Here is a 26,747-nt window from a genome sequence, read left to right as displayed (position 1 = left end):
GATCTGAGCTGTGCTGTGTTTCTGCCATTCAAACCCTGTACTCTCTTGGAAACTTTAAATGATTAACAAGAGCAAAAATGATAACATGAGTTAGCAGAGACAAATCAAATGAAAGACACACAGATCCAACACAAGCCAAACTTGGGCCTTGGCATTGGATAACACACAACGTGGTCTTGGCGACACCATTTTGCTCTCCCTCTAGGACAATTGTCAACTTGCGTCTGTACTTCTCCATCCATGCTTCAGAGTCTTTAGTTTGGACTGAAAAGTTGAAACTTGAAAATATGGACTCCTGTGGAATGGCCATTTTGGTTTGTGGCCCCTGTGTCTACCCTGCAATGGGTCCCCTTACTCATATTTTGGCTCCTGTCTACATTATAGAGCAGGTGAAGCCACAGCACTCCTTTAGCAGGGTGAGGCCTGTTTTGGCGAAGGGAGATGAGGCCTGCTGAGCCCTGGTTGGCATCCGTCTGGTTGGTACACCTAGAGCACAGGGGACAAGAGACAACGTTGTGTGTGTCTTTGATTATGATTATGTGCCCTCTCTCTCTCTTTTCTCACACACACACACACGCACACATGCACACACTGCTGCAACTCTCTTTAAGCTTAAATACCTGTCTTCTTCATATTTCTTGGGAATTTGGACTTAAGGAAATCTGCCATTTCTTTATCTTCTTCGTTCTCCCTGCAGACATAGAGAAAGATAGAAAGAAAACACATGAATGCATAAACCAACTTGGACTCCAATTGAATCTGCCAAATTGGCCAAACTGTGTATCCCTATAGGAATCCCTTGTTGTACAGATGCAAAGGTCAATAGTTCCTACTTTACACCTGCTGAATGTATTCCACAAGAACCAAAAAAAAGCGATCAAGGAAAGTTGATTTCACTTACAGTAAGTGGAAAGATGAAACAACTTCCCGAGATAATCACTGGATAAGAAACCAAATGCAGTTATTCAAAAGGCTGTTATTCAATATATTTGGTTCACTCTAAGAGGTTCTAGTGATTCATTTTGAATTAATCTGGCAGCCACTGTTGTCTCTATTTAGAGAGTCTTGGAGATTCTTAAATAGATAAATTGGTAACACTTTATAATAACTATCCGTTGTAACTCGTTAATAGATCATTAGTAAACTCTTAATTAATGATTATTAATGATTTGTTAAGTGTTTGTTAGCAGTTTGTTAAGGATTTATAACAATGGTAGATAGTTAATAGCTTAATAATTGAATCAGTTCATCTGGGAGGTAATCCGAGATTAACTGATAACGTCACGTTCAAGTCCATGGCATGCACAGTGTGTATTGAGTTTATTTAAAAATATTTGAAAATGGGGCTGCCCTCAGTTGCCCATGCACTGTGTATAGTCTATAGCCTATTTCAGCCTCGTCGGTATCTCGGATTACCTCCCAGATTAACTGATTCAATTATTAAGCTATTAACTATTGTTATAAATCCTTAACAAACTGCTAACAAACACTTAACAAATCATTAATAATCATTAATTAAGAGTTTACCAATGATCTATTAACGAGTTACAACGGATAGTTATTATAAAGTGTTACCGATAAATTGGATACAAATTTGGATATCTGTAACTAACAGATGTATTGATGTCTGATGTATTTGATTATACTAACTGAGCCATGTTGTCTGTCCTGCTTTGGAATAATTCAAAACCACATACAAAATGTTCTCATGAAGGACATGGAAGCTAAATAAAAAGAGAGAAGGAAGTATCAACAGATCTCTATATTTGTACACAGGAACAACGTGTCGGTGAGCACAGTCACATCCTCCTCTCTCTCCGATCCATTTTCGCACTGTTGCTCTCCTGCCTCTCACCTTCAGCCCTTCAGCGTTTTCACAGCATGCTGTCACCTGCCAAGACTAAGTGTTGGTCACACAAACCAACCGTGCTCGATACTCTCTGAGAATTTCAGTGGTGGGAAGATTAAACATAAAGAAACATGCGGTATACTGCATTCCACATCTGGTGGTCGAGTCACATTAGATTACAAGTTGAGCAGCAAATGAAGGGATAATGCTGGCATAAAAAATGCTGCATCAGGATCGGCAAGAATACAGCGGCTTCCATGTTCCACGAGTGCATGACAAAACATCTCAGGAACACCTGTCAGAGAGCAGTTACAGCCATGTCTTCCTTCCTTAACACAGATTAAACCTACAGCAAGCCCGCCTTAAATTATCAAGCAATTAAAACCATTTTACTTCTGTTTGACATCTCTGCATGAAGAAAATACAATGTTCAAGACACCCTGCTTTCCTTTGATTATTCCTTTAATATTTTTTGAACGTGCCCCTATAGTGTTTCCTATAGTATGTATGCTGAAGGAGTGTCAGACTGGAACTGTTGTGGCTGGAAGGTTTAAAACAGGATTTTGAAAGCCTATGCAAAGCGCAGATAGCCAGCTGCAGCCATAAGAGCGAGATGTACCTAAAAATTGTCAAAATAATTACTGTTCTTATTTTATTATCATTGTCCAATGGCAGCTCGTCTTGCAGTAATCACTGACACACGGCGTCATGTTTAATAGAAATGGCTCTCTGCTGTACACAAGATGTACACAAGATGTATGCTGTCTGACTGTGCGGCGCCTTAGGAAATGTTCCAGTGTTTTAATAGAGCACAATGCGGCTGCTTTGTTGAATCATCATGGATAATACTGAAGTGAGGTACAACTTTAGCAGCATCAGTGAGTACGAGTAATGTTCCAACCTGAGCCAATGTTCATGAATTGGTCCTAACAAAGATCTGTGCTGCTGAGTGTGCATAATAAACTGTCAAACTCTAGTGTTTCTGCTTAGGCACAGAATTCCTAGAATATATTTTTTTTTCAAGACTGCATCGGTTCTATATGCACTGCAGTTCTACCTGGTGGCTCTGCATGTGCAGCAGGGATCTCGTTTTGAATTATTCATAGACAGCGTATAGTGATGGCTGAGCAAGGGACTCCTACAGAGCTGTAATAAGACCATAGAGACCGAAATACACACCGGAGTCGTTCAAACTCCACATCGTCCACCAGGAAATCTCTGGTCTCCACCAGCTTGTGGATCTGCTGGAGAAGTTCCTCTTCCTTCTGCCGGTCCTCGTCCGACTTGTCCTTATCTGTAGAAGAAGACATTTGAATATCCAGAGTTTGTCCCAGATTATCTACTTTACTGCAAATACAATCAGGGGTTACACAAACAAACCAAAAGGAGAATACACAAGATGTAATCTATCCTTCGTCTTAATTCAAATAATCATTGAAAAAACCTTTTGGGAAATTCAGATATCAGTTTTTCTTGCTAGGAGCTTCTGATGAGAAGTTTGACATGAAGCTGCGGAACCAAGTGACATTTAGCTTTGCTCAACATAAGAACTATAAGCAGGGTAATGCTCTTTCCAAAGTTCACTGTGCATGTACTTCCACTTGTAAAGTTGAATAAATCCTCCATCAACAGCTAACAATATGCAGAGGATTACCTACATACCTGGTACAGACACTAATTTCTGCAAATCCTTCTTCAGACGAGTTATCTCCTTGCACAGCTGAATGTCATCCATCCTACACAGCCACGATACAACACAATAAACACACAAACACTTGTGAGTACTGCAGGGAAATTTTGGCCGCGCTATATATGAATTTCAAACAGAAAAAAAGCTTGATTTTGAGAGGACACAATCATTCCTGAGCAGAGATCCCTAACGTCTCTAAACCAGATAAAGCTATCACTCCGACTCTGTCTGTGTCAAGCTGTTTTTCCTTTTTTTTAACAGCCCTTCAAGCCAGTGGATCAATACTGACACTGAGGTGGGGTGGGAGACTGTGTGTGTGTGTGTGTGTGTGTGTGTGTGTACGTGTATGTGTACGTGTATGTGTGTGTGTGTGTGCCTTCCTCGCGTGACCCGGTATCACAGCAGCTGAATCAGGTTCAGGTTACTTTTTTTGTACCCGTAGGTAAACTTGTTTCGCAGTTTAAAAGTGGGCTTCCGTTATACAGTTTAAGAAATCATATACACAAACAAACACAAATGGGACAGTTACATAAGTAAAACAATTAAAGTGCTCCAGTGCTAATCTCAATTAGGACCCTTAAAACTGACCAACATCATTTAGATATAGTAAAAACCCCAATATACACACATGCAGGCACTCTCAGGGTCAGAGGCATAAACACACATTCATCAATGTCAGCCCAGTGAGAGCCTCGCAGCCCGTGCCCCGCCGTCTAGCTGACACATAAGAAGCTCTCCACAGAACTCAAAATGGCCATGAGGTCAGGAATACAAATTATATGCTTTACTAAACTTACTGAAAGAAAATGCGCTTCGAGGGCTATCTGAGCCATGTTACTTCCTATCTTTCAGATAAGTACATGAATAAATATCCATGCATTAGCCTGCTAAGCTGAAGCCAAGGTAAAGGCATTGAGATTATATAGGGAGCCATCTTGGGGTGATGGAGAGAAAGGGGGGATGATTTACTTGAGGGGGAAATGCTGATAGCAGATTTGTTTCTGAATGGTAAAATGACTAGCTGCAATTGGCACATACAAATTTTAAAAAATGTTGAATTATGGTCAAGGTAGGGTTATGGTAAGGCAGTTTGTTTTGCCTATTCATTCATTTTGTATTCTTATGTGCAAAAAACACACATTGCCAAAATAATTAATTTTGTCAGGTCAGCATATGATTGTGTTCTAATACTGCTTTCGACATTCTATGGTAAATCTGTAATAATTATTTTAATTAGTATTATTAAACCTGTTTTTGTATTTAATAATCACTCAGTAGATGGCAGCTATGATACTGAAATAAATCAAATAAAATCAAGGGCGTTAAGGTGTTGTTGAAGCCACTCACATGTATCTGAGCTCTGACTCCCTCCTGACCAGGACATCTCTGATCCGGTCAATCTTAAAAAGCTCCCCCTCAATGTCATCCACAGTGATGGTGGAGTCTGCCATGGACACCACGTCGTCCTCTAGAGAGAGAGAGAGAGAGAGAGAGAGAGCTTTAGTCTCCGACCCACGGTGCAATAAGAACAAAATGATAAAATTTGGTCAAATAAGATAAGTAACATTGGTAACACTTTTATTTACTATAAAAAAAATCAAAATAGTGCAAAAGGTAAGGCAAAACAAATCGTTATATATAAAAAAAAGTCAATCAATTTAAATGTGCAATGTGAGGGACAGCTCTTAGTCTAGTAGAGTGTATTTATATTGTCTTCTTTATGAAAGAGATGTTGAATTTTGGGGACTAGCAAATCCTATTCAGAGACAGGAAGACACGTATATCAATCAATCAAACTTTATTTATAGAGCACTTTTCATACAAGTAAATGTAACACAAAGTGTTATACCCTCAGGAGCTTTATTAAAGTATCTAATTTGCCACTGTAGAGCAAAATGAATTAACATTTTAACATCTGTAACAGTTATACTTTGCAATCGCTAATATAATGATCAATTCCGTATGTTAGTAATTGTAGTTGTTAGCCCTTTAATCTTAAAGCACAGTTTTGCTAGTGATCGATTTAATGTTATCAGTGGCACACCTAAACACAAAGTCAGTTTGATGTGACATAAGGATTCACACCAAGAACCATGCAACTATGACAGTTAAAGGGTTTCATTTTCAATGATTAAAACACAAATGTGTGCACATTATCTGCTTGGCAGGTGCGATCAATAGGAGATATTGTTCTTTTGTAAGTATAAGAACAGATGTATTGCAGTGTGCAGCTAATACTTGTCTCAAGCATAACAAACAAAAAGCCATTAAACACTTGTGCGTCATGATGTAAGAACAACACATAAGCGATCCCTTTGTAAATAGTCTCTTTCACGCACGGCAGCTGTCACTTCAAGCATTTAAATAATACTGCGCAGAGGATGCCTTGATGGCTCAGTGAACAGTAACATTGCAACACAATGCTTGTTTAAGTGGGTCTCATTATGCATGCCACTCCGGACACCACTCCATGTATTTCTGCTTGTAACTGTATCCTTTTAAATAAAGCAGACCTTTTGTGCATGATCAGCACAACATGTTCAATGATTGCTGAACATATCTCAGCCGGCCACCCTTTAACAACAACACGCGGGCTCACTTTAAATCAATCTACCCCCAAAGTCCCTGGAAACATTAGTGCTGTGTGAAAAGAATTCCCCACAGTGTATACTTCACACAGCGGCAGAAGAAGCAGCAGCAGCAGCAGCAGCAGCAGCAGCAGCAGCACTAGAATACACAAATACACCATGGATATCAAACAGTTAACTGCTAAAAAAAATAAATAAAATAAAATACGTACTAGAGATCCAAGTATGGTATGCAGAGAGAAGGTCAAAGACTGGCAGCGACAGTCACGACTTGACAAGTTAATAGGAATCACTGCTCCTGATTATTTCCATTAGCACTTATAGCAGTCCTGGATAACAACTGTCACTTTTCTAACTAACACAACCTGAGAGACAACCAATAGCACCAGTCTCCCAACTCTGTGTGATATGCACGCACCATTACTTAGTAGAGCTCTAGTATGTAATATCTGTCTATTCTAGACACGTAGCCTCGGGGAAGGAAGAGCTGGGTTCAAAGTGCTGTGTGAAGTGAAGTGCATTATAGGAATTCTAACTCAGGCTGTATGCATTCAGGGTAGGAGTAAAAGCACAGTGGGAAGCATTAGCCACGCTTGCTGATAATTGACAGTTTGCATGGACTCATATGTATTCCTCCCGATGGCATTAAAGCGTTTGGGGACATGTAACAGCTGTCTGCTTTGTTTCACAGACAAAAAAAAGCATCCTGAAGTCGAGACAGACGTCTTCACACAGATACTCTGTAGGCCTACTCTGTTACTATGACAAATATGGCTGACGTCAGTCTAGTGACAACACAACCTTGATATCTTAGCAGAGAAAGCACAAAATGAAGTGATGCAGCCAGTATTAAAATGTTAATGAGATTCAAATTATGTACAGTATATATATATATAGGCCTATGTACTTTAATAATTTGGAAACCTGTATATAGTGTTGTTATAAGTTAATTGGTATAATTTCTAAGCCTGCTAAGTCAAATTATTGTTTCTTCCTTAAACATAAGAACATTGAGAATTTTTTGATTTTTGTTTCTAAAGAATAGTTTATGTAGAATAGTTTAAATAATTTACAGCCTAGTATAAAGAAAAAATGTGTCTTCACTTCAACAGTGGGAAGGTCAAATCAACTCTAATATCTGTATCTGGAGCTATAGCCGGAAAGCAATAAGCCTAGCGTAGCTTAAAGACCAGAAGCAGCACAACTTGCATGGCTCCGTCCAAAGTTCAAAGATACGCCTCCCAGCACCTCTGAGTTTTAATTTTTATTTAATTTTTATTTGCTTCTTTTATTCGCTTTTAAATGTTTTATAATGTGTTTTATGTATTCTAATCTTGCCCCTGTAAAGCACTTTGAGTGGCCTTGTGTCTGAATTGTGCTATATAAATAAACTTGCCTTGCCTTGCCTTGCCTCTAAAGCTCACTAGCTAACATTGAATCAATATTTTTTTTTAATGCTAATGCTCCTTTAAGTTAGACATAGCTTATGGTCTCCTTGCTTGGGCTACGCACTTATTGTGCAAACTTCCGATCAGTGCACAACCTCTAGGAGCAATAAAGAAATAAGAGTTCTTCTCCCAAATGTCAAACTAATAATTAAACTAACATGATGTTGGGTGAAGACCGATAGTATATAAAACGGCCAGGCCCTGTGGCAAAGAAAAACTTTACACCACCAACTTGAAAAACAAATACGCAAACCACTGCTCAGTTAAAGCTATCACATAATGTTAACATTATATACAATATTAATCATGTTTCCCATATAAAAAGTTTTTTTTATCTTGGTTTTTTTTTACATAAGGTGTCAGTGACAAAGTTAGCGTGCTGACTTGTCAAGCTCAAGCACAGGTGTAACAAATAACTGTTAATTAATTGCTGGAAGGGAGCCCTCGTTAATGGTTTTAGGTTCACCTGTTACTTTCCTGCTGTGACAAATCATGAAGACAAGCCAAATGTCTGCTGTTAGAAAAGGGTCTGTCTTGTTTTTCGAGCGTTTGTTAGATTCATGACATTGTCACAGATGAGAAAACAATCTATGAGACTATGGTAAACTAATGAAGAAAAAGTGTGAACATGTTGGCAGATGAGGGAGCTGATTAAAGTTATTGTCTCTCTATCTCTGTGTGTGTACCTGAGAGCGAACGTAAAAAAAAAGTAAGAGCCACTTACTCACTATCCTCATTTCAAATGACACACTGTATTTGCGTTGGGTACTCACTATATTACACATGTGAAGATGCTGAATGATAATGTTCACACATGACAGTGACAATTCATAATAAAGCAGATGAACAGGATAGACAAACACAAAGAGAGACTAGCTTCAGTTACTGGGACTGGGGATACCCACCTAGCTGTTTAACACTGGACCGTGATGCTGGGTTCAGAACTGTTATTATAAAGATGTTACCCATGATGTCATAGCTTTGTTTAGTATATTCTTACATTGTTTAGAGACAACATGTTTCTGCTGCAGGGGCTGTCCACGACAGGTCATTCTGCCACAGAGCACTTATGACTCATCACTAGCCCTCTCTGAAATGTTCCCTCCTTAACAATTTCCTCTCCTTCCACTCACTTGAGTTAGAGTTATCCCTTTGCCTTCCTTTAATTCACCCCCCATATCCCCTCCATCTCTTTCTCCAAACCCATAAAGATGCAGATTACATTATGAGCTCAGTTTGCAGCCTTTGCGCTGATTCCATCCCTCTTGTTTACCCTGCTAAAATGTGTTTTTCTTACAGTGAGATAGAACTCAATACTGACAGAGGGATCAAACAGATTAGAGATCGGTGAAGAAAATATGAGAATGGATGAAGAGTCGAGGAAAGCGGAAAGGAAGGGTGACATGAGTGAAGGAAGAAGGAAGTCTTTCAGTGTGGAAGAAAAACATATGGAGGGTTTAAAAGAGATTCTGCACATGGACCTTTTTTTTCGAACATTTTGTAGACCAAACAATTCATAAAGAACATTAAGCTTTATCCGAAATGAAAACAACTGTCATTTGCTGAGAGTTTGTTTCACTGACACTGACACTGAAATAATAGTCCATCGGATGCTGAAGCGGAGATGCAGCCAATGCCCTGCCAGGTCCCACATGTGGCCCATTATTCATAATTTGAGGTGCAGTTCACTGAGTTGTGAAACACACACACACACACACACACACACACACACACACACACACACACACACACACACACACACACACACACACACACACACACACACACACACACACACACACACACAGTAGAACAGACACCTGTGGATTCTTTGCAACGATTGACCGGTTCTATCAACTAAGGAAATGACCTAGATATAAAAGTGGCAGATACAAACTACAGTAATTCTAGTAGACTTGGGACAAAATAGAGCACACACATAAGATGCCTGAATGAGTGACAGGATAGAAAACAAAAACAAATTGAGGTTGCTATAAATGAACTATTCCCTATTTAGCAAATACTCTGTAACTCCCTGTAGCACTGTTCTGGTACAACACAAACAAAGAGTAGTGTAACACATTAGGATAATTGAGAGTGATGTTGTAGGAGATAGTACACATACACAGAAAAAGGTCACTTTAAGCTCAGTCAACAAGTGGACAATAATACTGCATAGTGTGTGTTGGTTAGGTAACCTGGTTTGCCGGTGTCTCTGCTCCATTCAGTGTGCTCCAGTGAACCGTACTGATGAGGGGATCCTTGCCTTTTCTTCTCCTCCATCGGTCCAGCAGCTGCTCCTTTCTTCTCCTCTCCTCTCTTCTTCCTACGCTTCCAATTGCAGTGGTTGGGTAAAAGACAGCTATAACTACAGGGGAGGGTCTTGAAGTGTCAGTGCGCTGCTGTATACCATTGAGTCATCGCCACTCAGTCACAAAACCTGTGGAGGTAGAGAGAGCGAGATGCTCCGGTGGTACCCACCAGCACTGGCAGGTGTCAGTAGTGTGTGAGGCTACCAGTGTAATTCAGTGCTTAAACGGGTTATAATATAGCCAAATAGCGTCATCTAGTGGCCAGCCCAAACACACACACACAGCACGGGAGAGTTGCATGGTGCGTCCAAGGTATAACTATTCAAAATGAATTCCTCTTCAGTTAGCTCGGACCTGAGTTTTGATATATTCAGAAAATAAATGTAGAGACTTGATAGCAGATATTTACCCCATTTATTATAAAACATTATTTATTTACAAAACAAAATCACGTATTTACACAATTACATTTTGTTTTCAAAGGCATTGTCTTCCAATATGACAGGATGAACATAATGTGCAAAAATCTATCATGAACTTCAAACTCATGATTTTACCGTGCACACACTCTCTCTCACACACACACACACACACACACGCACACACTCTCTCTCACACACACACACACGTGCACCATCACTTCCAGTTCCTGAGGCTGTTGACCTTTACTGTTTGGGATCATACTGGTGGGACTTCACAGATAAGACTCCTGGGCTATTCTTGCGTGTGTGTGTGTGGTCCAAACATTTTTCTTTGTAGTTGTGAAGCATAGATTAAATAAAAGCCATGACTTAATATTTTCCATGAATAGAAACTGAACCAATAGCTGTGTTATATCTGTAATTATTTATGACCTGTAAAGTTGGGACATGATTGCACAATTATAATCATAATCTGGTGCAAGTAGATGCAGTTTAGCATGTATACTTTCCTACTGTAACACACCGCAGTGTCACAAGTGATTTTCACACCTCAAGACTAATACATTTACTGGGATATGTTCTGTGGTCTGTGCACAAGCTTTATGTCCTTGTCTGACACGGTGAAAACACAAAACTCGCTTTGTAGTCATTTCTGGCTCAAGCTTCTACACTGAACGTAGTGTTTTTCTAGAGTCAAATCCAGGGAGATTCCAAACACTTGTCCCATGTCAATCGTCTGCACTTACATAACAACTTACATTACGTAACCGCTACGGGAACAACTGGTTTTTGGAATGATTGAGTAAACAGTGAGCTGTTTAACAATCCGTAAGTTTAAATAGCTGATGAGATGACAGATGAGTCTGTGTGTGTGTGTGTGTGTGTGTGTGTGTGTGTGTGTGTGTGTGTGTGTGTGTGTGAGGAAGTAAAAAGGTAGTGTCTATGAAGAAGAAGAACCGACACAATCAACCCTTCAAATCTGAATTTCCAGATTGCCTGTAAAGGTTTGATGATGATTATGTCACATGATGATTACTGATCCAGTTGTCAGTAGAAATATTTCAGGTACAGTATATAGGTGGCACATATTGTTCTTTGGCATTATTCCTATCTGGCTTGTATTAAGGTATGCACAGGAGTTTGGTCATGAATAGAGTTCAATTAAACACCCTGCATTGTCATGAGATTTTGGTCCTATTACTGTATAGGGACCCGGCGGTTAGTTCCATCTACAGCAGTAAGTCCCTCTGGTGCTATATGTGTTGCATTTGGCTTGAAGTTGCTTTTGACTAATACTCCCTTCATGCCAGTCAGTCACGCCACATAGAAATGAAACATTTTTGGTTTCAGGAAGAGTTCACTATGACTCAAAGATGTTTCCTTCTGTCTATCCATGTTGTCAGTCTGGACTGTTATTTCACAGAACAGATGAACACTATCAAAACACAGTGTGGATGGTCTCAACTCTCAAGGTTATCTCCTCCATCCATGTCAGGTGATGATTCCAGCAAATGTGTTGATTGGCAGAGGGAGCCCTTTGCTCATGTATTGGCTCAGACCAGTGTCTTTGTCGTCTCCCAGCTTGAATTTGGACCTTATGGTTTTCTGAACGCAGTATCCGGGATCAAGACACGGGGAGATCTCGATGCTGCAACACAATAAATGTAAAGAATAGAGCCATCAGTTTGAGGGGCACATGTGCTGGGTACAACTACACCAGGACTTTGTTAAGAGGACACATCTTCAGAATGTACAGGTCTTACTACTTGGTCTGTATTTGTTTTAAAGAAAAGGGAGAGTGATGCCACATTAAGCTGTGAAACAAACTAGACAAGAACAGAGCCATTTTAAATACAAGCTGTAGGGTTCCACTTGAAAAGTCATCATTGCTGGTACCTTTTTTATCCTTAAGGGGCCTACATTAATTGGATATCTCATTGGTCTGCTAGCTATTTCACCAGTGATAATCAAACCTTCATTTGACCTTTATTCAATGCTGTGAAATGACGTCACACATTTGAGAGTGGCTTCTATTACCTCTGCACATCTTTGTAGGTCCTGCGAGAATCTCTGTCCAGTGTAACGGTGAAAGAACGACTCTCCAAAGATCGAATCTTAATGTTACTGGTCCGAATCTTTGACTCCTTAGAATTTCAAAATAAAGGGAGGGTACAATTATTTATTGTCCATCAACATTCTTATTGTTTCGACATAAACAGTCCGTCTAAGGATAAATCACTAAAGATATTCGAGCACTTAACAATTTGAAAGGGGTTTTGAGGCTCACCGTAATGTTGTTTTTTGTTTTTGTAGGAGGTTCGTTCAACGTCACTGTCAAACAGTTCAGATCTATGAGACAAAGGTAGAGAGAAAAAAAGCTAGCATAAGAGTAAGACAGAAACATAAAAAAAACCCATAGTATATCATTTTTAAAGATACTTTTAATGTTGTCTTAGAGATCAAACTGAACCTTCTGCTTCATTGGAGGGAATAGCACTGATCTGAGCGCCTGATGTCCTGACTGAGATTCCTTTGTCAACATCTCGGCCACTTAATGTCACCTGGACTCACACAGATAAACAAACAAAAAACAACATATTTCAGTGTCAGAGGTTACACACTCACACAAAGGCAGCCCGCATACGCAATCTGATAGGGAAATTTCTGGGCAATTTTTCCCATAAGCGAGAAGACATTTGGCTACTAAGATAACCATGATGACATGTTATCTAATGAGGAAATGAAGGATCTAAAAAAAAAGCAAGCATCTTACCTTTCGGTAAATCATCGAGACAACAGCTCCGCAAATCTCCCCTGAGCTTTTCTTCTGTTTTTCTGCTTGAGAGACAGGCATGTTGTTTAACTTGGTTGTGCGCACACACACACACACACACACATACACACACACACACACACACACACACACACACACACACACACACACACACGCAAAACTGTGCACATTATAATCTCAAACACAAACAGGTAGACCCAATTCACCTCGCATTGATGCTGAGATTTGTTTGAACTCAGGAAACTCCACTTCTAGATGGGTAAGAAACACATCTTCCACTTCCTTTGTCATGCTGCTGAATATGATCTAATGGAAAACAAACAACTTTTAAAACACAAAAAGCATTTGAAAAAATGTATTATGTTTGTGTATAACGCTGTTCCGCTCATGTAGATGCTTCAATTTGAAATGTATGAAAGTACCTTAACAAAGTAGATGGTGAAGTAGACAGGCTGCTGGCCAGTACGGACGTAGTACGATATGACATCAGACACAAAGGGCTCTTTTGGACTCCCTGGGTTCGACTGTTGCAAGAGAAGATAAAAGTGAAAGTGAACCTGCTTGTATAACAATGTAACCACACACTCATTTTGGCCACACTAAGGTCTTTTCAAGTGAACAGAATTAGTTACCAAAGGTCAACTTCCTGTCAGATAAAACCACAGTGCTTAAATAATTTGTCTATGCTCAATACATAGCTCACAGTCGCTTTTAGTAGCACATGTTACTCTGCAGTGGGTTTAAAGTGACTTAAAGTTTATGCTGTTGCAAATTTCAGTAACTTGTACAGTGTTTGAGGAGAGGACCATACAGAAATAAGAGAAAAACATTAATACTCTAGATATTACTAAACATGTTTATTATTCTATTTCCTGTTTAAGGCTTATTATGGAGACAGCACAGCATCAAGATGCGCTTCATTTCAGCCCACCCTAGCTGTGGTTTCAGCTAAATCAACTCATCAATGTTTTTCTCACACTAGAAGTTGTTGTGCAACTTCCTTTGTTTCAACGCATGCAGAGAGCAGTCGCCACGTTGACTAAATTGCATGCGGTAATATGATGTGACATTTTGGCAAGATCGCTGTCAATCATTCAGACAAGAATAACTATAACACAGTGAAATAGACAGAATCAAGAGTCTATGGTTCTTCAAAGACTTTATCTAAAATTGGTCTTCATTTTTCTTTTCTTATTTGTTTTGGGATTGTATCATACCATCTCAGCCAGTTTGGGGATCATGCTGCCTAAACTCCTGATGTTAGAGTTGTACCACGGGTCCACCATGCCCAAATAGGAACCGAGAGTGCAGGGATTCCCCTTGGATTGATGGAGGTTGCCCTGGAAAATGGAACATGAAAGTGGAACTGAAAATGCATACAATTTGGTCAAATGAACAGCAGTGAGGGAACAAGACATGTCTGGCAGTTTTCATTTTCGTTTAATAACTACTGCATGTTTGTGGTTTTGCCACCAAAGTAAGACTACTGTGCCCTGTTTTTTATAAGCATTTTGCACCTGGAGTTGTACATTGTACATACGTTGTACACTTGTTCAGTGAAAGCCATTATTAAAGCATGATTTGGATCATATGAAGCACCATTTGTGTGTAAGCAGCAGTGAGGAGTGCCTCTGTCTTTTGTTTGAATAGCAACTAATGAAAGAGACAACGTGCTGCTCAATGTACATTCTGCTGCATTTATTCAGAGATTCTGACTTTTTAATTTGTTTTCTTAAACTATCGCAGCTGGGGAGATCAGCTGAAAATGCAAAAGCACAAGTGTGTATATTTGTATTAAACCAATATAATGAAATCATTGACGATGACATTTGTAACATAACACACATTGTAATAATAATTGAGTGAGTTGCAGCCACATTCAGTGTTTTTTGAATATTGTCACTTGCAGTGTCACTACATCATTTCTTAAAATAAACAATGACAACATTGTAATGGCCCTTTTGAAATACTGGTCTTCTGCTACGACAGAGGCCCTGTTAACTGTGGACTTCCACACAATAGCCGATGGCGTGTTGACAAGAGGAAGTTGGCTTACCTTGACGGTGGAGACGGGAGTTGTAGCCCTGCAAACAGGGATGTAGTAAAACTGGAGGTTGACTTTCATTGTAAGAGAAAGCCTCCGCGCTTCCCTTTTCCTTCAAAAACAAAAAAACAAAGACACGTCAGAAGCACAAAGACCACACATGCTTAAATGTGCCCTTTGACGATCCTGGCAAAGAAGTAAAGCTTCCCAAACCAGACTTCAAGAACATATCAAGTAGAGATTAAGTAGTCATAACTCATGCTGCATACAAAGGAATACAAGTTTAATTTAGGGTTAGATGTGAATGGGCCTATTAATGTTACAAAGTATACTATAAAAATCATTATTTTGCTTGTAATTGTATTGTAATGTTAAGCTACCGTGTTCATGAGATTGACCAATTTACTGTACATCACGCAGGCCTCATGTGGCTAGAGATATTACAAAACACGGGAGTACTCATCAAACACTTTGAAGCAATATACTCAATCAGCTCAGTCACACAAGGAGCTTCATTCTTTTGGTCGTTTTGCATTTTGTGCCGTGATGAGTCCCTCACCTATAGACGTAGTAGGCCTTGGCCAGGCGCCCCAGTACCCTGTCATCCCCCATGGCCACTATCCTGGCAGTAAAGGGTCTCTGTGGTTTGAGTAAGGGGTTGTGCATGGCGTTGCTTCCAGTCCGCCTCTGCAAACTGGTGTTTCTCCTTCGTCCGCTCCCTCCTTCTTCTCCCAGGCTGGCGTGCTCCTCCAGGGAGTCCTGCATCAGCAGCATACTGTCCTTGGCAGAGGGTTTCATCTTGATGGCCGTGCGCCTGAACAGCTTGGATGTATCTTGCTCACTGAGAGAAGAAATAGGGTTTTACTGTCCGAGTCTTAATGATTTCCCAATTTATTATGATACAGGGATTGGGAACACAAAAAAAGTCATGCAAAATATCCAACGATGAGCATCGCTGACAGTTTTTTAAGGTCAGCAAATCATTCAAATCTTTGTGTTAGCGCTTCCTTGAATAAATCAAGCGACCTACACTACATTTTCTTGGTGAGGATGACTTATTTTATTTCAAATCAATTTTAAGGGTGTTTTTTTTACATGGTAAATAATCGCTGTACAAATATAAAAAACTTAAGAAAACTAGAATGACGGCAGGTACACTACATGAAACTAACAGTGTGCCCTAATCGTGTACTGTAACGTTGTGTCAGAGACCTGAACATTTTCTGAGGTATATTCTCTTAACTGGATAAAAAAATTTTACTTACAGGAAAAAATGGATTTCTGGAAGACTGCTTGAAGTTAGAAAGCTACCTGAAAAGTTACTGTTTCACTGTTGTTGTTTACAGCAGCAGTGGCCCATAGTTTTGTATACAAACATAATCTAGTCTTATGTTTGGTTATGATTTTGTTTTGATTTATGATGATATATTGATTCATTCCTGAAAAATTACATGTGAAAAATATATTTTGCAAACTAAATGCAGGCTTTGCCAATGCAAAGAAATCCCCTTCCCTGGTAAGTACATACTGCATCATTTCATTAATGCAAACTAACATATACCATCATATTTACCCTTTGCATTGTTCCCCCGATGCACTAATGCTGGCACTGTCCACATATGATGTTGGGGAGGGATCAGTGCCGGGGGGGAGGTCTCTTTCGATGCCGCTGTCGTTGGACAGGATGGAGAAGCGAGCCTTGTCTGACACCATGAGGTCACTGGGAGACTCACCGAGCTCCAAGTCCTCCTGCTCCTGACTGAGGGAGAACGGCTCAACAACCGAGCTGGATCGAAACCACTTGGTCAACTCTTTCCCTGATCAAACGGAAATGATAAAGAAAGACATGACTCACATGGGCATATTTTTTTTTTTATATATATAAAGCCCTGACCGGGAAGCTACCACATTATTTCACTGCAATTATGCTGCACATTTCAGATGGGCTTTATCAAACCCCCGCTTCACTGTCATGTTATATGTTCCACAAGCCCGGTCTGAGCTTGGAAAGACAGCTCATAGCTTCAGTACCACACTGACTCCTGGAACAATTTACAGCAACCCATTAAAATAAATACCTTCATATCCTTTAAGAAATGTCGACATGTTATTTAAATCTGCCAAACTCTACCTGTAACCTGTTTTTAATTAGACTATATTGTACTTTACTTCACCCGTTTCATTTTAATTGCAGCCATTGTACATGGCTGTCTAAATGTTTCAATTGTTTTGCCTCTTGATCAACTTGTTGTGCTTGATGTATTTGCATTGTAGATTGTATATGAATTGTTATTTTTTCTTTGAACTTGTTTGACTCGACATCATTGCAAATGAGGGTCCCCCCTCAATTGATCTCTCGATTATAAATAAAGGTTAAATGAAACCAAAAAATTAAACCAAAGAAACAACACTTAGTCCTTTTCAATAATTGTAATAGACAAATGCCTCGCCATAAACAGACCTCAGGCATGAGTTTTCTTCCATGTGTCATTGGTTTGTTATGGAGCCACAGGGTACACATTCCAACTGTTAAAGAGACACTGTTCATCCACAGTGAGTGACGTACACTCCCATGTAACTTTAACCCTTACATGCATACCTCAGGGCAGGGCTGGACTGGGACAAAAAATCGGCCCTGGCATTTTTGGCCATGGCAGCCCACCGTTTATACGATATGCGGAGGAAGGGGTGTTGCACCAAATTCTGGGCCCCTATACAGAAAGTCCTGATGGGCTCTCTGAGAGGCGGTCTTACAATACAAACATGTAAAAGCTTTGTTTGTCTATAGTCCAAAACGTATGAGTGACTGGTCCCTCTCTGAGCCAGATAACAACACAATGTTTCTATTGATGAATGACCAGATTATTACGCGTACTTGAACACAACCCCTGGTCTAATGACTCTTAATAAACATACACACACACAGTGTTTCTCACAGGAATTTGGGAGACTGTGTCGTGGACCCTGGACCTTCTAAGGGGGTCCGGGGGAATGCTCCCCCGGAAGATTTTTTTTTAAATGTTAAAGTAAAATTCATCAATCTGGTGCACTTTGAGGAGAAAAAAAAGGCTAAATCAACTGTTTCCTATGTAAGCTATTTAGTACTATTTTCTGGAATGATTCAAAGACACAGAATGACCAAAAAGCAGAAAGAAGAAAGTTTAAAAAATCCAGTCAGCTTCGGGAATTTTTTCCCTTCGTTTGTATTTTTTAATGGCCCAATATAGGCCCCTGATCTTCATAGCCCCTAAATAAAAAATGTCGGGGCCTTCAAAGATCAGGGGCCTATATTGAGCCAGTAAAATTAATATAAATCAAAAAAATAATTTATTTTTTCTTGGGTGCAGCCCCCCTCTGCCTTGGGCCCCCCCAAGCCTGTCCGCAGTCCGACGGCCCTGAATGTAAAACTGACCATCGTCAGATGCTCATAATTACTGAGTACAAGTTGAATGCGTGATAATACAACTCAATGCAGCCTCTGAATGGGCAGCCCTCTGCTGTGTGTGTGATTGGGCCAGGCCTAGCCTAGAACCAATCATAATGAGTAATGGCCTGGTAACTTTCAGGTGAAGTTGACAGCCTGCACGCACATTTATATGTCCATGGCACTCCCGAGAGGGAAGGGACCTCGGCCCTCGGCTGTGTGACTTGGCCGGGCCGGGCCGAGTCACACAGCCGAGGGTCCAAAAAAAAAAAAAAAAAAAAAAAAGATTTTAATTTTTTTTTTTTTTTTTTTTTTTTTTTAACCTCACCGGCCCAAAAGGCTGCCGGCCCCTCGGGCATTTGCCCGGTATGCCAGATGGCCAGTCCAGCCCTGCCTCAGGGTCTAGAGACCTGCCACTGCAATATATCTGTGAATAATCTGTTCACATTTCTGCAAGGACCAAGTGGGTGGCTACCTTGTGATCCCTATGCATTTTCAATGTGTGTTAATGCAGCACTGCACACAGTACATAGGCAACAATTACTGTATTTTGTTTACAGTAAACAGTATATGCTTGTATACAGTAATCTTATTATGCTATAAGAACATATCCTCTTCCTCACCCAAAAATCACATGAAGCTTTGACAGGAAGTGCAACCACGATGATTCACACCTTTATGTACAGGTTCCTGGACTGAGCATACTGTACTGTAGATAAAGCTGTCTCCGTCACAGTTGATTTCACACTGCCACTGATTAAATTCACATGTGTTTGATTCAAATCAATTTGTAACGGTAACGGCAGCATACTTATACTTAATTTATAACGCACATAATTCATGAAGACATTTTTTTTCCTTAAGGTCTCTTCACTCGGTTTAGTTTTGAGCAAAACATCCCAGCCTCAGTCTTATTCATTTGGCCTCTCTGTTAGTAACGACTTCCTCTAGACCCCACACAGTGACCCCAGACACTTACAAATATCCAGTTCCTCTGTCCACAGGTGGAAGCTCATCTCTGGGTTAGGAAGAGGGCAGTCACACAGTGATCCACTAGACAATAGCTCTGCAACACACACACACACACACACACACACACACACACACACACACACACACACACACACACACACACGCACGCACGCACGCACGCACGCACGCACGCACACACACACGCACGGAGGAAGAAAGATAGGAAGAGACCAAAACTGTCACAATGAAACTCAAAACAAAACACCCACCCACCCCTGCAACATCCTCTCAAAAACCCTGCTGTCTATCCCTCAATCTCACAGCTGGCTGGTTCCAAAGAAGAGCAAGTTCATCGGATGGGATGCTCACAATAAAGTAGTGTGGAAGAAGAGTGGATGCCATGGAGATAGACATCCGGAAAGAAATTATAAAAATACAGACAACTGACTCGACAGATTTAGCCATGGAGGAAGCCGCTCGATGGAAGCAAAGTTCACAAGTTTGATCTCTTGGGCCTTTGTTGACACAGAAAAACATATCAATCATCGACAATGTGACAAAAACACTGCACCGGCTTACAGTGAAGAAGCTCAGCTTTGAATGAGTATGAGCTCAAAAAAAGTGTAGAGAAAGCCATGCGATTATTTCCTCTCTCTGTAATTTTATTTTTCATGTATCATTCTTTCAACACATGCATCTTACTGCTTTTTCCGTTTGACTTCAGTCTATTAGACAGATGTCACTGTGGTTTTGCTTCTCCTTTTCTGCATTGATATTAAAGGAATAGTTCAACATTTAGAGCTTTTTGCCTCACTCTCCAGCTCAAGCAAAGTCGACAGAAACCGTTCCTGTAACTGTGCGTGCATTTTTGATATAGAAGTGGGCAGAGGTCGCTCCTCCAGGTTAGCTTAGCTAGTAGTAGTAGTAGTCAAGGGGTCCACATATAAACTTTATTTGATTCTAAAATGACATTGGTGTAAACATGTTGAACTATTCCATTAAGCTAAACCAATGTGTTGATTCATGCCCTAAGACAGAGCAGCTGTTCCTCCAGAGATAAACCTGTGTTCAGTGAGTTTCCTACCTGAGTCTGCGTTGGTGACAATCTCACTGTAAAGCCTCTGCAGACGGCTCCTCATCGCTCCCCCGTCCCCTTTGCCGCCCTCCTCCGCACACTGCTCTAGAGCCGTCAACACTTCCTGAAAGTACAGCTCCACGTCTTGACCTGTGGCCTGTCCACAGAGAAACACACACAAACACATAGTGGTGTGGGTTGAACACACAGGAAAATCAACACATGCACACACACTCTGTATTAATAGCAAAAGAGGTGAGGGGTCGGTATAGCGCGCGTGCCGGTCTGCCTTGGTGTGCGTCCTGCTGAGGTGTTACTTTAGGATCAGTGCCAGGAGACACTTCCACCATTACATGCAGCTCCAAAGACAAAAGGCCTTTCATACAGGATGTTTCACAGGAGACAGGTACAGGTATAGACCGGCAGGGACTCTTTTACTATTTTCCCCCGGAAAACACTATACTATTAATCCCGGAGGAAAAGCCGTCAAAAATATGTACTGCCATCAACAAAAACGCATGACAATATAATGTTCTGCTAACACTACTCCCAAGCTCATGAGTCTTTTCAGTTTGTACTTGAAATCAGTTTAACATCTCCCAACATGCTCTACATGTAGTGACCACGATAGAGGTTACTATATGTGATTTCTGCACTCAGAGGTCATTTTACTTCCCCCCTGAGTGACAGCAGTCAGCATATGAATAACACTGCTAACATTATAGAGATGGTGTGCAATGGACTGAACAAACAGATTCAATATTCATTTTGGAGATGACTGAAGTAAAGGGAACAAAGTGATATATTCTAAGCCGCTGTAGAATCTGTAGGAGCGGAATCTTTTCTGAATAAAACCTGTGACTAAATGATAATATTTGTTAACACCTGTCAATAAGATTTCTTATAGTACATTGCATTGCACAGTTACATACTATACGAGTCAGGGAACTCAATTTCCATTGCCGTATTTGGACACCTAGCACTGATTTGCCAGTACATTATACAGATTATTGATCATTCTGTTAGGCTTTACTTTGTTAGAGCTGTTCAGCAGCTTTTCCTCAAAGTATCATCATCTAGGGGGTAAGGGACAAAGTATCACGTGAAAAAGTCACGTCAGTAAATATCCTTTACTGAATCAAATTTGAATCTTGAAAACACACTGGTCAATTTACTAAATGCGGGTAGCTGCTTGCAGGTGTTCTTGCTTGTCAAGATATAAACAGCTACATGCATCATGTATTAGGACATTTGCTTCCTCCAGAGAAGTTGCCATGTCAGAAGCAGATCTCAGCTCAGAACTTGATACATGTCATCCAATCAGGTAGATTAAGTGTTAAAGTTGAGGTCTATTGTGATATTAGTGTAGGCTCAGAATTAGGTTAAGTATTCTGTATAAAGTCAAGACACATTTGATGAAGTTGTTAAGGTAGGATACGATACGATACCATGAGATACGATACAATTAAACACAGGGAATTCCGAGCCAGGCTCTTAGTTGAAAAGGCAGGCACACGGAAAACAATCACATTTACTTTACAAAAGCCCTGTGTGAGTCCAAAGAAAAGCTTATCAAAGAGCAAAGCAGGCCAGCCAAACCTGTTGCCAAGTGAACACAGACCAAGATTCAGAAGGGAAACAAACAATGCATAATGGCAGTGACATTAACAACTATATAGGGCCGTACACAAAAACCACTGGAGGACTGAGAAGAGAATACAATAAGACAGCACAGCCAAACGTATTGTACAGCTCCACCGACCTTTAGGGCTCCAGCCAGCTTCTGCCCTTGGCACTGCTCTGCTCCTAGCACCGCTTGCAAGGAGTGTTGGACCACACTGCGCATGTAATCTAGAGGACATCCACCTGAGGCTGAAGCGGGCGCCTCAATATCACCCATCAGGACTTTCCCCAAGGAACCAGAGAATACGTCAGGGTCGGCCAGAACAAATACCCTGCAGGGATTGACACGACAGGCTCAAGTGTTTGACAGGGAAGGCAGTTTGACTTCATTCGGTGGTATGAGGAAACCGAACAAGCCTTTAATTAATCTTCAGTTCCCCGAAGGCTTTGCTTGTAACCTCAGATATGTGAGAAATGATTTGTTCATGACTCACCTCTCCTGAAAGGGATAGTGCTCATTCTTTAGTCTCTGCTCTGATGTGACCATCCTTTGGTACATCAGACCTGTGGAGTAAAAACTGGCATTTAATGAAAGTATCACAATCACAAATCATCATGCAGATGAACCAAGGCATGCTTGATGAATGGGGACATGTATCATCACAGTAACATTAATATGTCACGTAAGTCGCACGTACAGTTTTACCATGCCTAGGTGGCACCTGTTACCGTGGAGGCTTGTTATGTTTGGCAACCTTTGTTGTTTTCTTTTCACGGTCGGCGTTCTAGTGTAAATATAACTTTAATATTACAAGCGTGTGTGGTCTGCCTTTTTGTTCTTACCTGGCACTTGGTCAAGACAACAGTATGACTAATATGTAATTGCATGTTTTGATTGAATGTTATGAGGGATCGGCCTTTGTGGGAAATCAGAGCACATTATGACACCATCATGACAAAAGGGCCAATAAATAAATATCAATGTCATCATCCACATCTCCTGCTTGTTATTCTAGAAGAGGAATTAACACTAGGCTTCAATTTCCACTGCTGTAAGAGAAAGGTCAGGAGTAGAGCAAACTGATATCTAGACCAGCTAACTATCAGTTCAATTAACATCATAGCTATGAATGCAATTTTGATGTACTATACAAGAAGTGTCGAAGCAATCACAGGGTATGAGTGGTGAATGTGTTTATAGATGACAGTGATTTAGCAGATGGTGATCCTAAGTTGGGTTGAGTTTGAGTTGAATAATACCTGGAGTGGAGCGTTCAGTTTTGATCTGTCTGGTGTAGCCGAGGCCGACGGTGCAGTAGGGTTTAGGGTAGGTCAGGAGTCTCTTGCAAAAGACGTAAACACGCTTGTACAGCTCATCTGGAATGTACGATGTCTGGAGTATATATATGAAAAAATAATGAACACAAAACAAACACCGGTTAGCACTAATAGCGGTAAGTACAGCGATTTCAAACATGAGTAAAAATCTTGGGCTAAATGCCATCTTTTCAGATGTCCCCTTCCTTGTTGACATTTGTTGCAGGACTAAAAACCTTCCGCGTTCCTTTTAGTACAATTTGCAGTAACAATGCTGAAACTCCCTCCATTAAACACCTTTAAAAAAAATAACTAGGTAAACAAACATGTCAGCATGGCAGACTTAACATTTGTTATTTGTGCTACAAAGCTGTGAGGCTATGCATTGTTGGCCAATCAGGCTTACCAGATATGTTCAGTCTAAAACATGACCAGGAAACTTATAAAGTCAAATATGCTACACATACACATTAAATAAATTGTGTTAAAACATATGAAAAAAAACATGTCTGAGACTGAGCATTTCACAGTGAAACTATGTGGCAGGAAAACTCTACCTGAATGATGGCGTACATCAATGTGTGGAGCAGAGGGATGATGCTTTTGCGAGAGTCCCATCTCTCTGCCTGTAGAACAAAAACACTCGATGTCAGGGCTCCAAATAGGCACTGATGAAGAGACTGTAAATTGCTACTAGAGCTGAAGCAGTTAGTCAATTAATCAATAGGTCCATCAACATAAACATAATTAACTACTTAAATAGGATACATTTGTGTTTTTGTGTGTGTTTTTTCTGGCAAAATAGGAACATGTTTTGTTAAATAAATGTCAACGGGGTCGCTTCGATCCAAGTACCTTCTCCAGCTCTTTAATTAGCACCCACACCAGGGATAAGCTGTTGGCAGGATTGTTTTGAACCTTTTTATGAAGCGTCCATCTCAGCATACCTGCACACGTAGAAAAAAACACACACACACACACACACAAGCCAATATTAGCAGATGCAAGATTTCCACAGGACTGACACAAACCTACTAAATGCGTCACACTTCTTCATTACAGTGCGGATGACTAACAACTGAACAGCCTCCTCATACTGCTGACATGGCACAATATTCCACAGTATGATTAACACAAGCAGACGGACTCCAATAAATATCTCTTCAGGGTGGAAAGGTTTGCTGGAATGGAACAACATTTAAATACATTGAGCCATTGTGAAAGTGAATGCATTATCTACACGGTGAACATCATAAAGTAAAGACACAGTTAGGACTCAGTCATACAATCAGATGATGTCGTTTGTGTGAGCTGAGCCAACAGCAACCATATCGGTGCTGAGAAAAAAATAATCATATAATTATATATTTCTAATTCAATTTTAGTGTGTTATAGAAGTTCACGTTGTACCTTTGTTGAAAGAGTCTGGTGACTGCGGTGTGCCTGTCCCCCTGGGCAGCACAGCCATGATGCTGCGGTAAAGCTCATGCTCTGGAACAGTGGGGGAGCACCCAGCTGTCGGAGCCGTCGGGGAGTAGCCTGCTGACAATAAAGTCCAGGGGTTTGGTGTTAACAAAATGTTAATATGAAAAGATTTGACTTAAAAAAAGGATGAATGTATTTTTAAAATTGCACGGACCAGCTCTGAAAGAGAACCTATGATTAACCATGATGCATTCTACTTTATGTTATTGGTTCATTTTCCTGAACACATTTATACATTGATTACAGTGTGTGTCTATCTGAGTCAGTGTGTGAGTGTGGGTGTGTGTGTGTGTGTGTGTGTGTGTGTGTACCTGTTGGCTCCATGCTGACTATACTTCTTGAGTTATCCCAGGGGGCCTTGTTGGTCATGTCTCACATGCATTGTGTTCCAATCTACTGTAATCTGGAGGAAGACAGACAAGAAATGTCATGTTTCGTCACGCCCTATGTCAAACACTTTGTAGGTTGACAGCAAATGAGGGTAATTGATGGCTAACTTTTTCTGTACTTGCTGACAGCCGAGTGTACGTGCAGAAACTTTGAATTAAACTATTTAACACCGTCTCTGTTCGCAGGCTGGCTGTCAATCATATATTTACCTGTGTCTCTATAAGTTTCTCTTTTTTTGTTAACATTTAGGTGATACTGAGGGGTTGAATCAATAAGTTTAGTGTTTAATGTCTACACACGCAAACACCCAAATACAACTACAAGTACTATGCACACTGAGGTTTAACAGCCTCTGGTGACAGAAAATGCAAGGGTTCCATACCAAGCCTACTCAACGCAGTGTTAAAAAGTGTTGCTTTAAATAACTTCCATGCGGCAAGTTTCACACAGGTTTATGAGTCACAGCTCAAACCTCCACAAGATTAATCTCTAAGTGAAATTTGGACAAATCTGCCTGAACAACAATATCACCAATATGGTCATGTATTAGTAATTTTACAATTATATATCCAACATAAGATGAAATGTTTGATCCAACAGAACCCCGCACAAGAAGAATAAGAAAACGGAATTGCCACTGGAATCTGTATTTTCTGCAACATTTACACACGCATGGACAGACACTGGATGAGACCTTTGTTTTATGATCACGCTTTGGTCCACTCCTTCTTGAGCAAATCTTTACAAAAAAACTCCACCACTCTACTTATACCTACATATACGAAACAGAGAGCTCATGACTTAAGTCACTTATTACTCACAATCTAATAAGAACTTTGATTTACAGACACAAGACATGTCCCAAAAAGGATGAAACCAAATGTTTTAACATCATTAAACTTAGTTAGTAAGTCAACTTATAGCCATTAGGGGTGGGAAAAATAACCGATTCTTTGATGCACAGCGATTCTCTCTAGAACAATTCCATTCTCATTCAGATAGGTTAATAATCTGAACTTTTTTGTTGCTGTTAAATTGAAAAAAAAAAAATCGATTTTGTTTTTACATACTTCCATATTTTGTTGAAATGCAAGCTGCATTGATGATGGCATTGTTCATAAAAATTCATATCCATAAAATATTATGGAAGGTAATTAATCTGTTGACTGCCTTTAATGATCATAACTAAAGTAGGAAGTGATTAGCAAACTCTGAGTAGCAAACTCAGATGTAAAATCACGCATGGAGATGTACATAAAAAAATTGTTGCATCGAGATGCATCGATAATCGGTTTAGAATCAAATCGAATCGTG

The 26,747-nt window shown here is 40.2% G+C and overlaps 2 protein-coding genes across 6 annotated transcripts in view; both read right to left on the bottom strand.

Annotated features, from left to right (window-relative positions):
- Nucleotides 1-373: 373 nt before the first annotated feature.
- On the bottom strand, nucleotides 374-9,996 carry pik3r6a (phosphoinositide-3-kinase, regulatory subunit 6a; the record flags this gene model as incomplete). Its single annotated transcript, XM_080028815.1, has 7 exons — nucleotides 374-486; nucleotides 621-691; nucleotides 3,029-3,143; nucleotides 3,512-3,585; nucleotides 4,887-5,007; nucleotides 9,774-9,901; nucleotides 9,986-9,996. The coding sequence occupies 7 exons, from the start codon at nucleotides 9,994-9,996 to the stop codon at nucleotides 374-376; spliced, it is 633 nt and encodes a 210-aa protein (XP_079884941.1).
- A 305-nt stretch (nucleotides 9,997-10,301) lies between these two features.
- The window catches only part of pik3r6 (phosphoinositide-3-kinase regulatory subunit 6), a 24,117-nt gene continuing 7,671 nt past the window's right edge, over nucleotides 10,302-26,747 (bottom strand). For 2 of the 5 annotated variants that reach the window (XM_080029797.1, XM_080029801.1), the window contains exons 2-21: nucleotides 25,355-25,446; nucleotides 24,969-25,100; nucleotides 24,414-24,505; nucleotides 24,116-24,184; nucleotides 23,502-23,634; nucleotides 22,736-22,805; nucleotides 22,381-22,573; nucleotides 20,628-20,775; nucleotides 19,551-19,637; nucleotides 16,721-16,964; nucleotides 15,707-15,988; nucleotides 15,160-15,259; nucleotides 14,321-14,443; nucleotides 13,526-13,627; nucleotides 13,310-13,409; nucleotides 13,083-13,147; nucleotides 12,780-12,870; nucleotides 12,597-12,658; nucleotides 12,347-12,453; nucleotides 10,302-11,957 (exon numbers count right to left, since the gene is read on the bottom strand). In XM_080029797.1, coding sequence (XP_079885923.1) covers nucleotides 11,801-11,957; nucleotides 12,347-12,453; nucleotides 12,597-12,658; nucleotides 12,780-12,870; nucleotides 13,083-13,147; nucleotides 13,310-13,409; nucleotides 13,526-13,627; nucleotides 14,321-14,443; nucleotides 15,160-15,259; nucleotides 15,707-15,988; nucleotides 16,721-16,964; nucleotides 19,551-19,637; nucleotides 20,628-20,775; nucleotides 22,381-22,573; nucleotides 22,736-22,805; nucleotides 23,502-23,634; nucleotides 24,116-24,184; nucleotides 24,414-24,505; nucleotides 24,969-25,100; nucleotides 25,355-25,412 — 2,415 coding nt within the window. In that variant the 5' untranslated portion in view covers nucleotides 25,413-25,446 and the 3' untranslated portion in view covers nucleotides 10,302-11,800. The remainder of the gene's footprint in view (nucleotides 11,958-12,346; nucleotides 12,454-12,596; nucleotides 12,659-12,779; nucleotides 12,871-13,082; nucleotides 13,148-13,309; nucleotides 13,410-13,525; nucleotides 13,628-14,320; nucleotides 14,444-15,159; nucleotides 15,260-15,706; nucleotides 15,989-16,720; nucleotides 16,965-19,550; nucleotides 19,638-20,627; nucleotides 20,776-22,380; nucleotides 22,574-22,735; nucleotides 22,806-23,501; nucleotides 23,635-24,115; nucleotides 24,185-24,413; nucleotides 24,506-24,968; nucleotides 25,101-25,354; nucleotides 25,447-26,747) is intronic. The other 3 variants (XM_080029799.1, XM_080029800.1, XM_080029798.1) reach the window with 2 other exon arrangements.

Source organism: Ammodytes marinus (assembly GCF_949987685.1).
Source record: "Ammodytes marinus genome assembly, chromosome: 6".
NCBI classification, from domain to species: Eukaryota; Metazoa; Chordata; class Actinopteri; order Uranoscopiformes; family Ammodytidae; genus Ammodytes; species Ammodytes marinus.
This window is presented reverse-complemented; position numbering and strand designations above follow the sequence as displayed.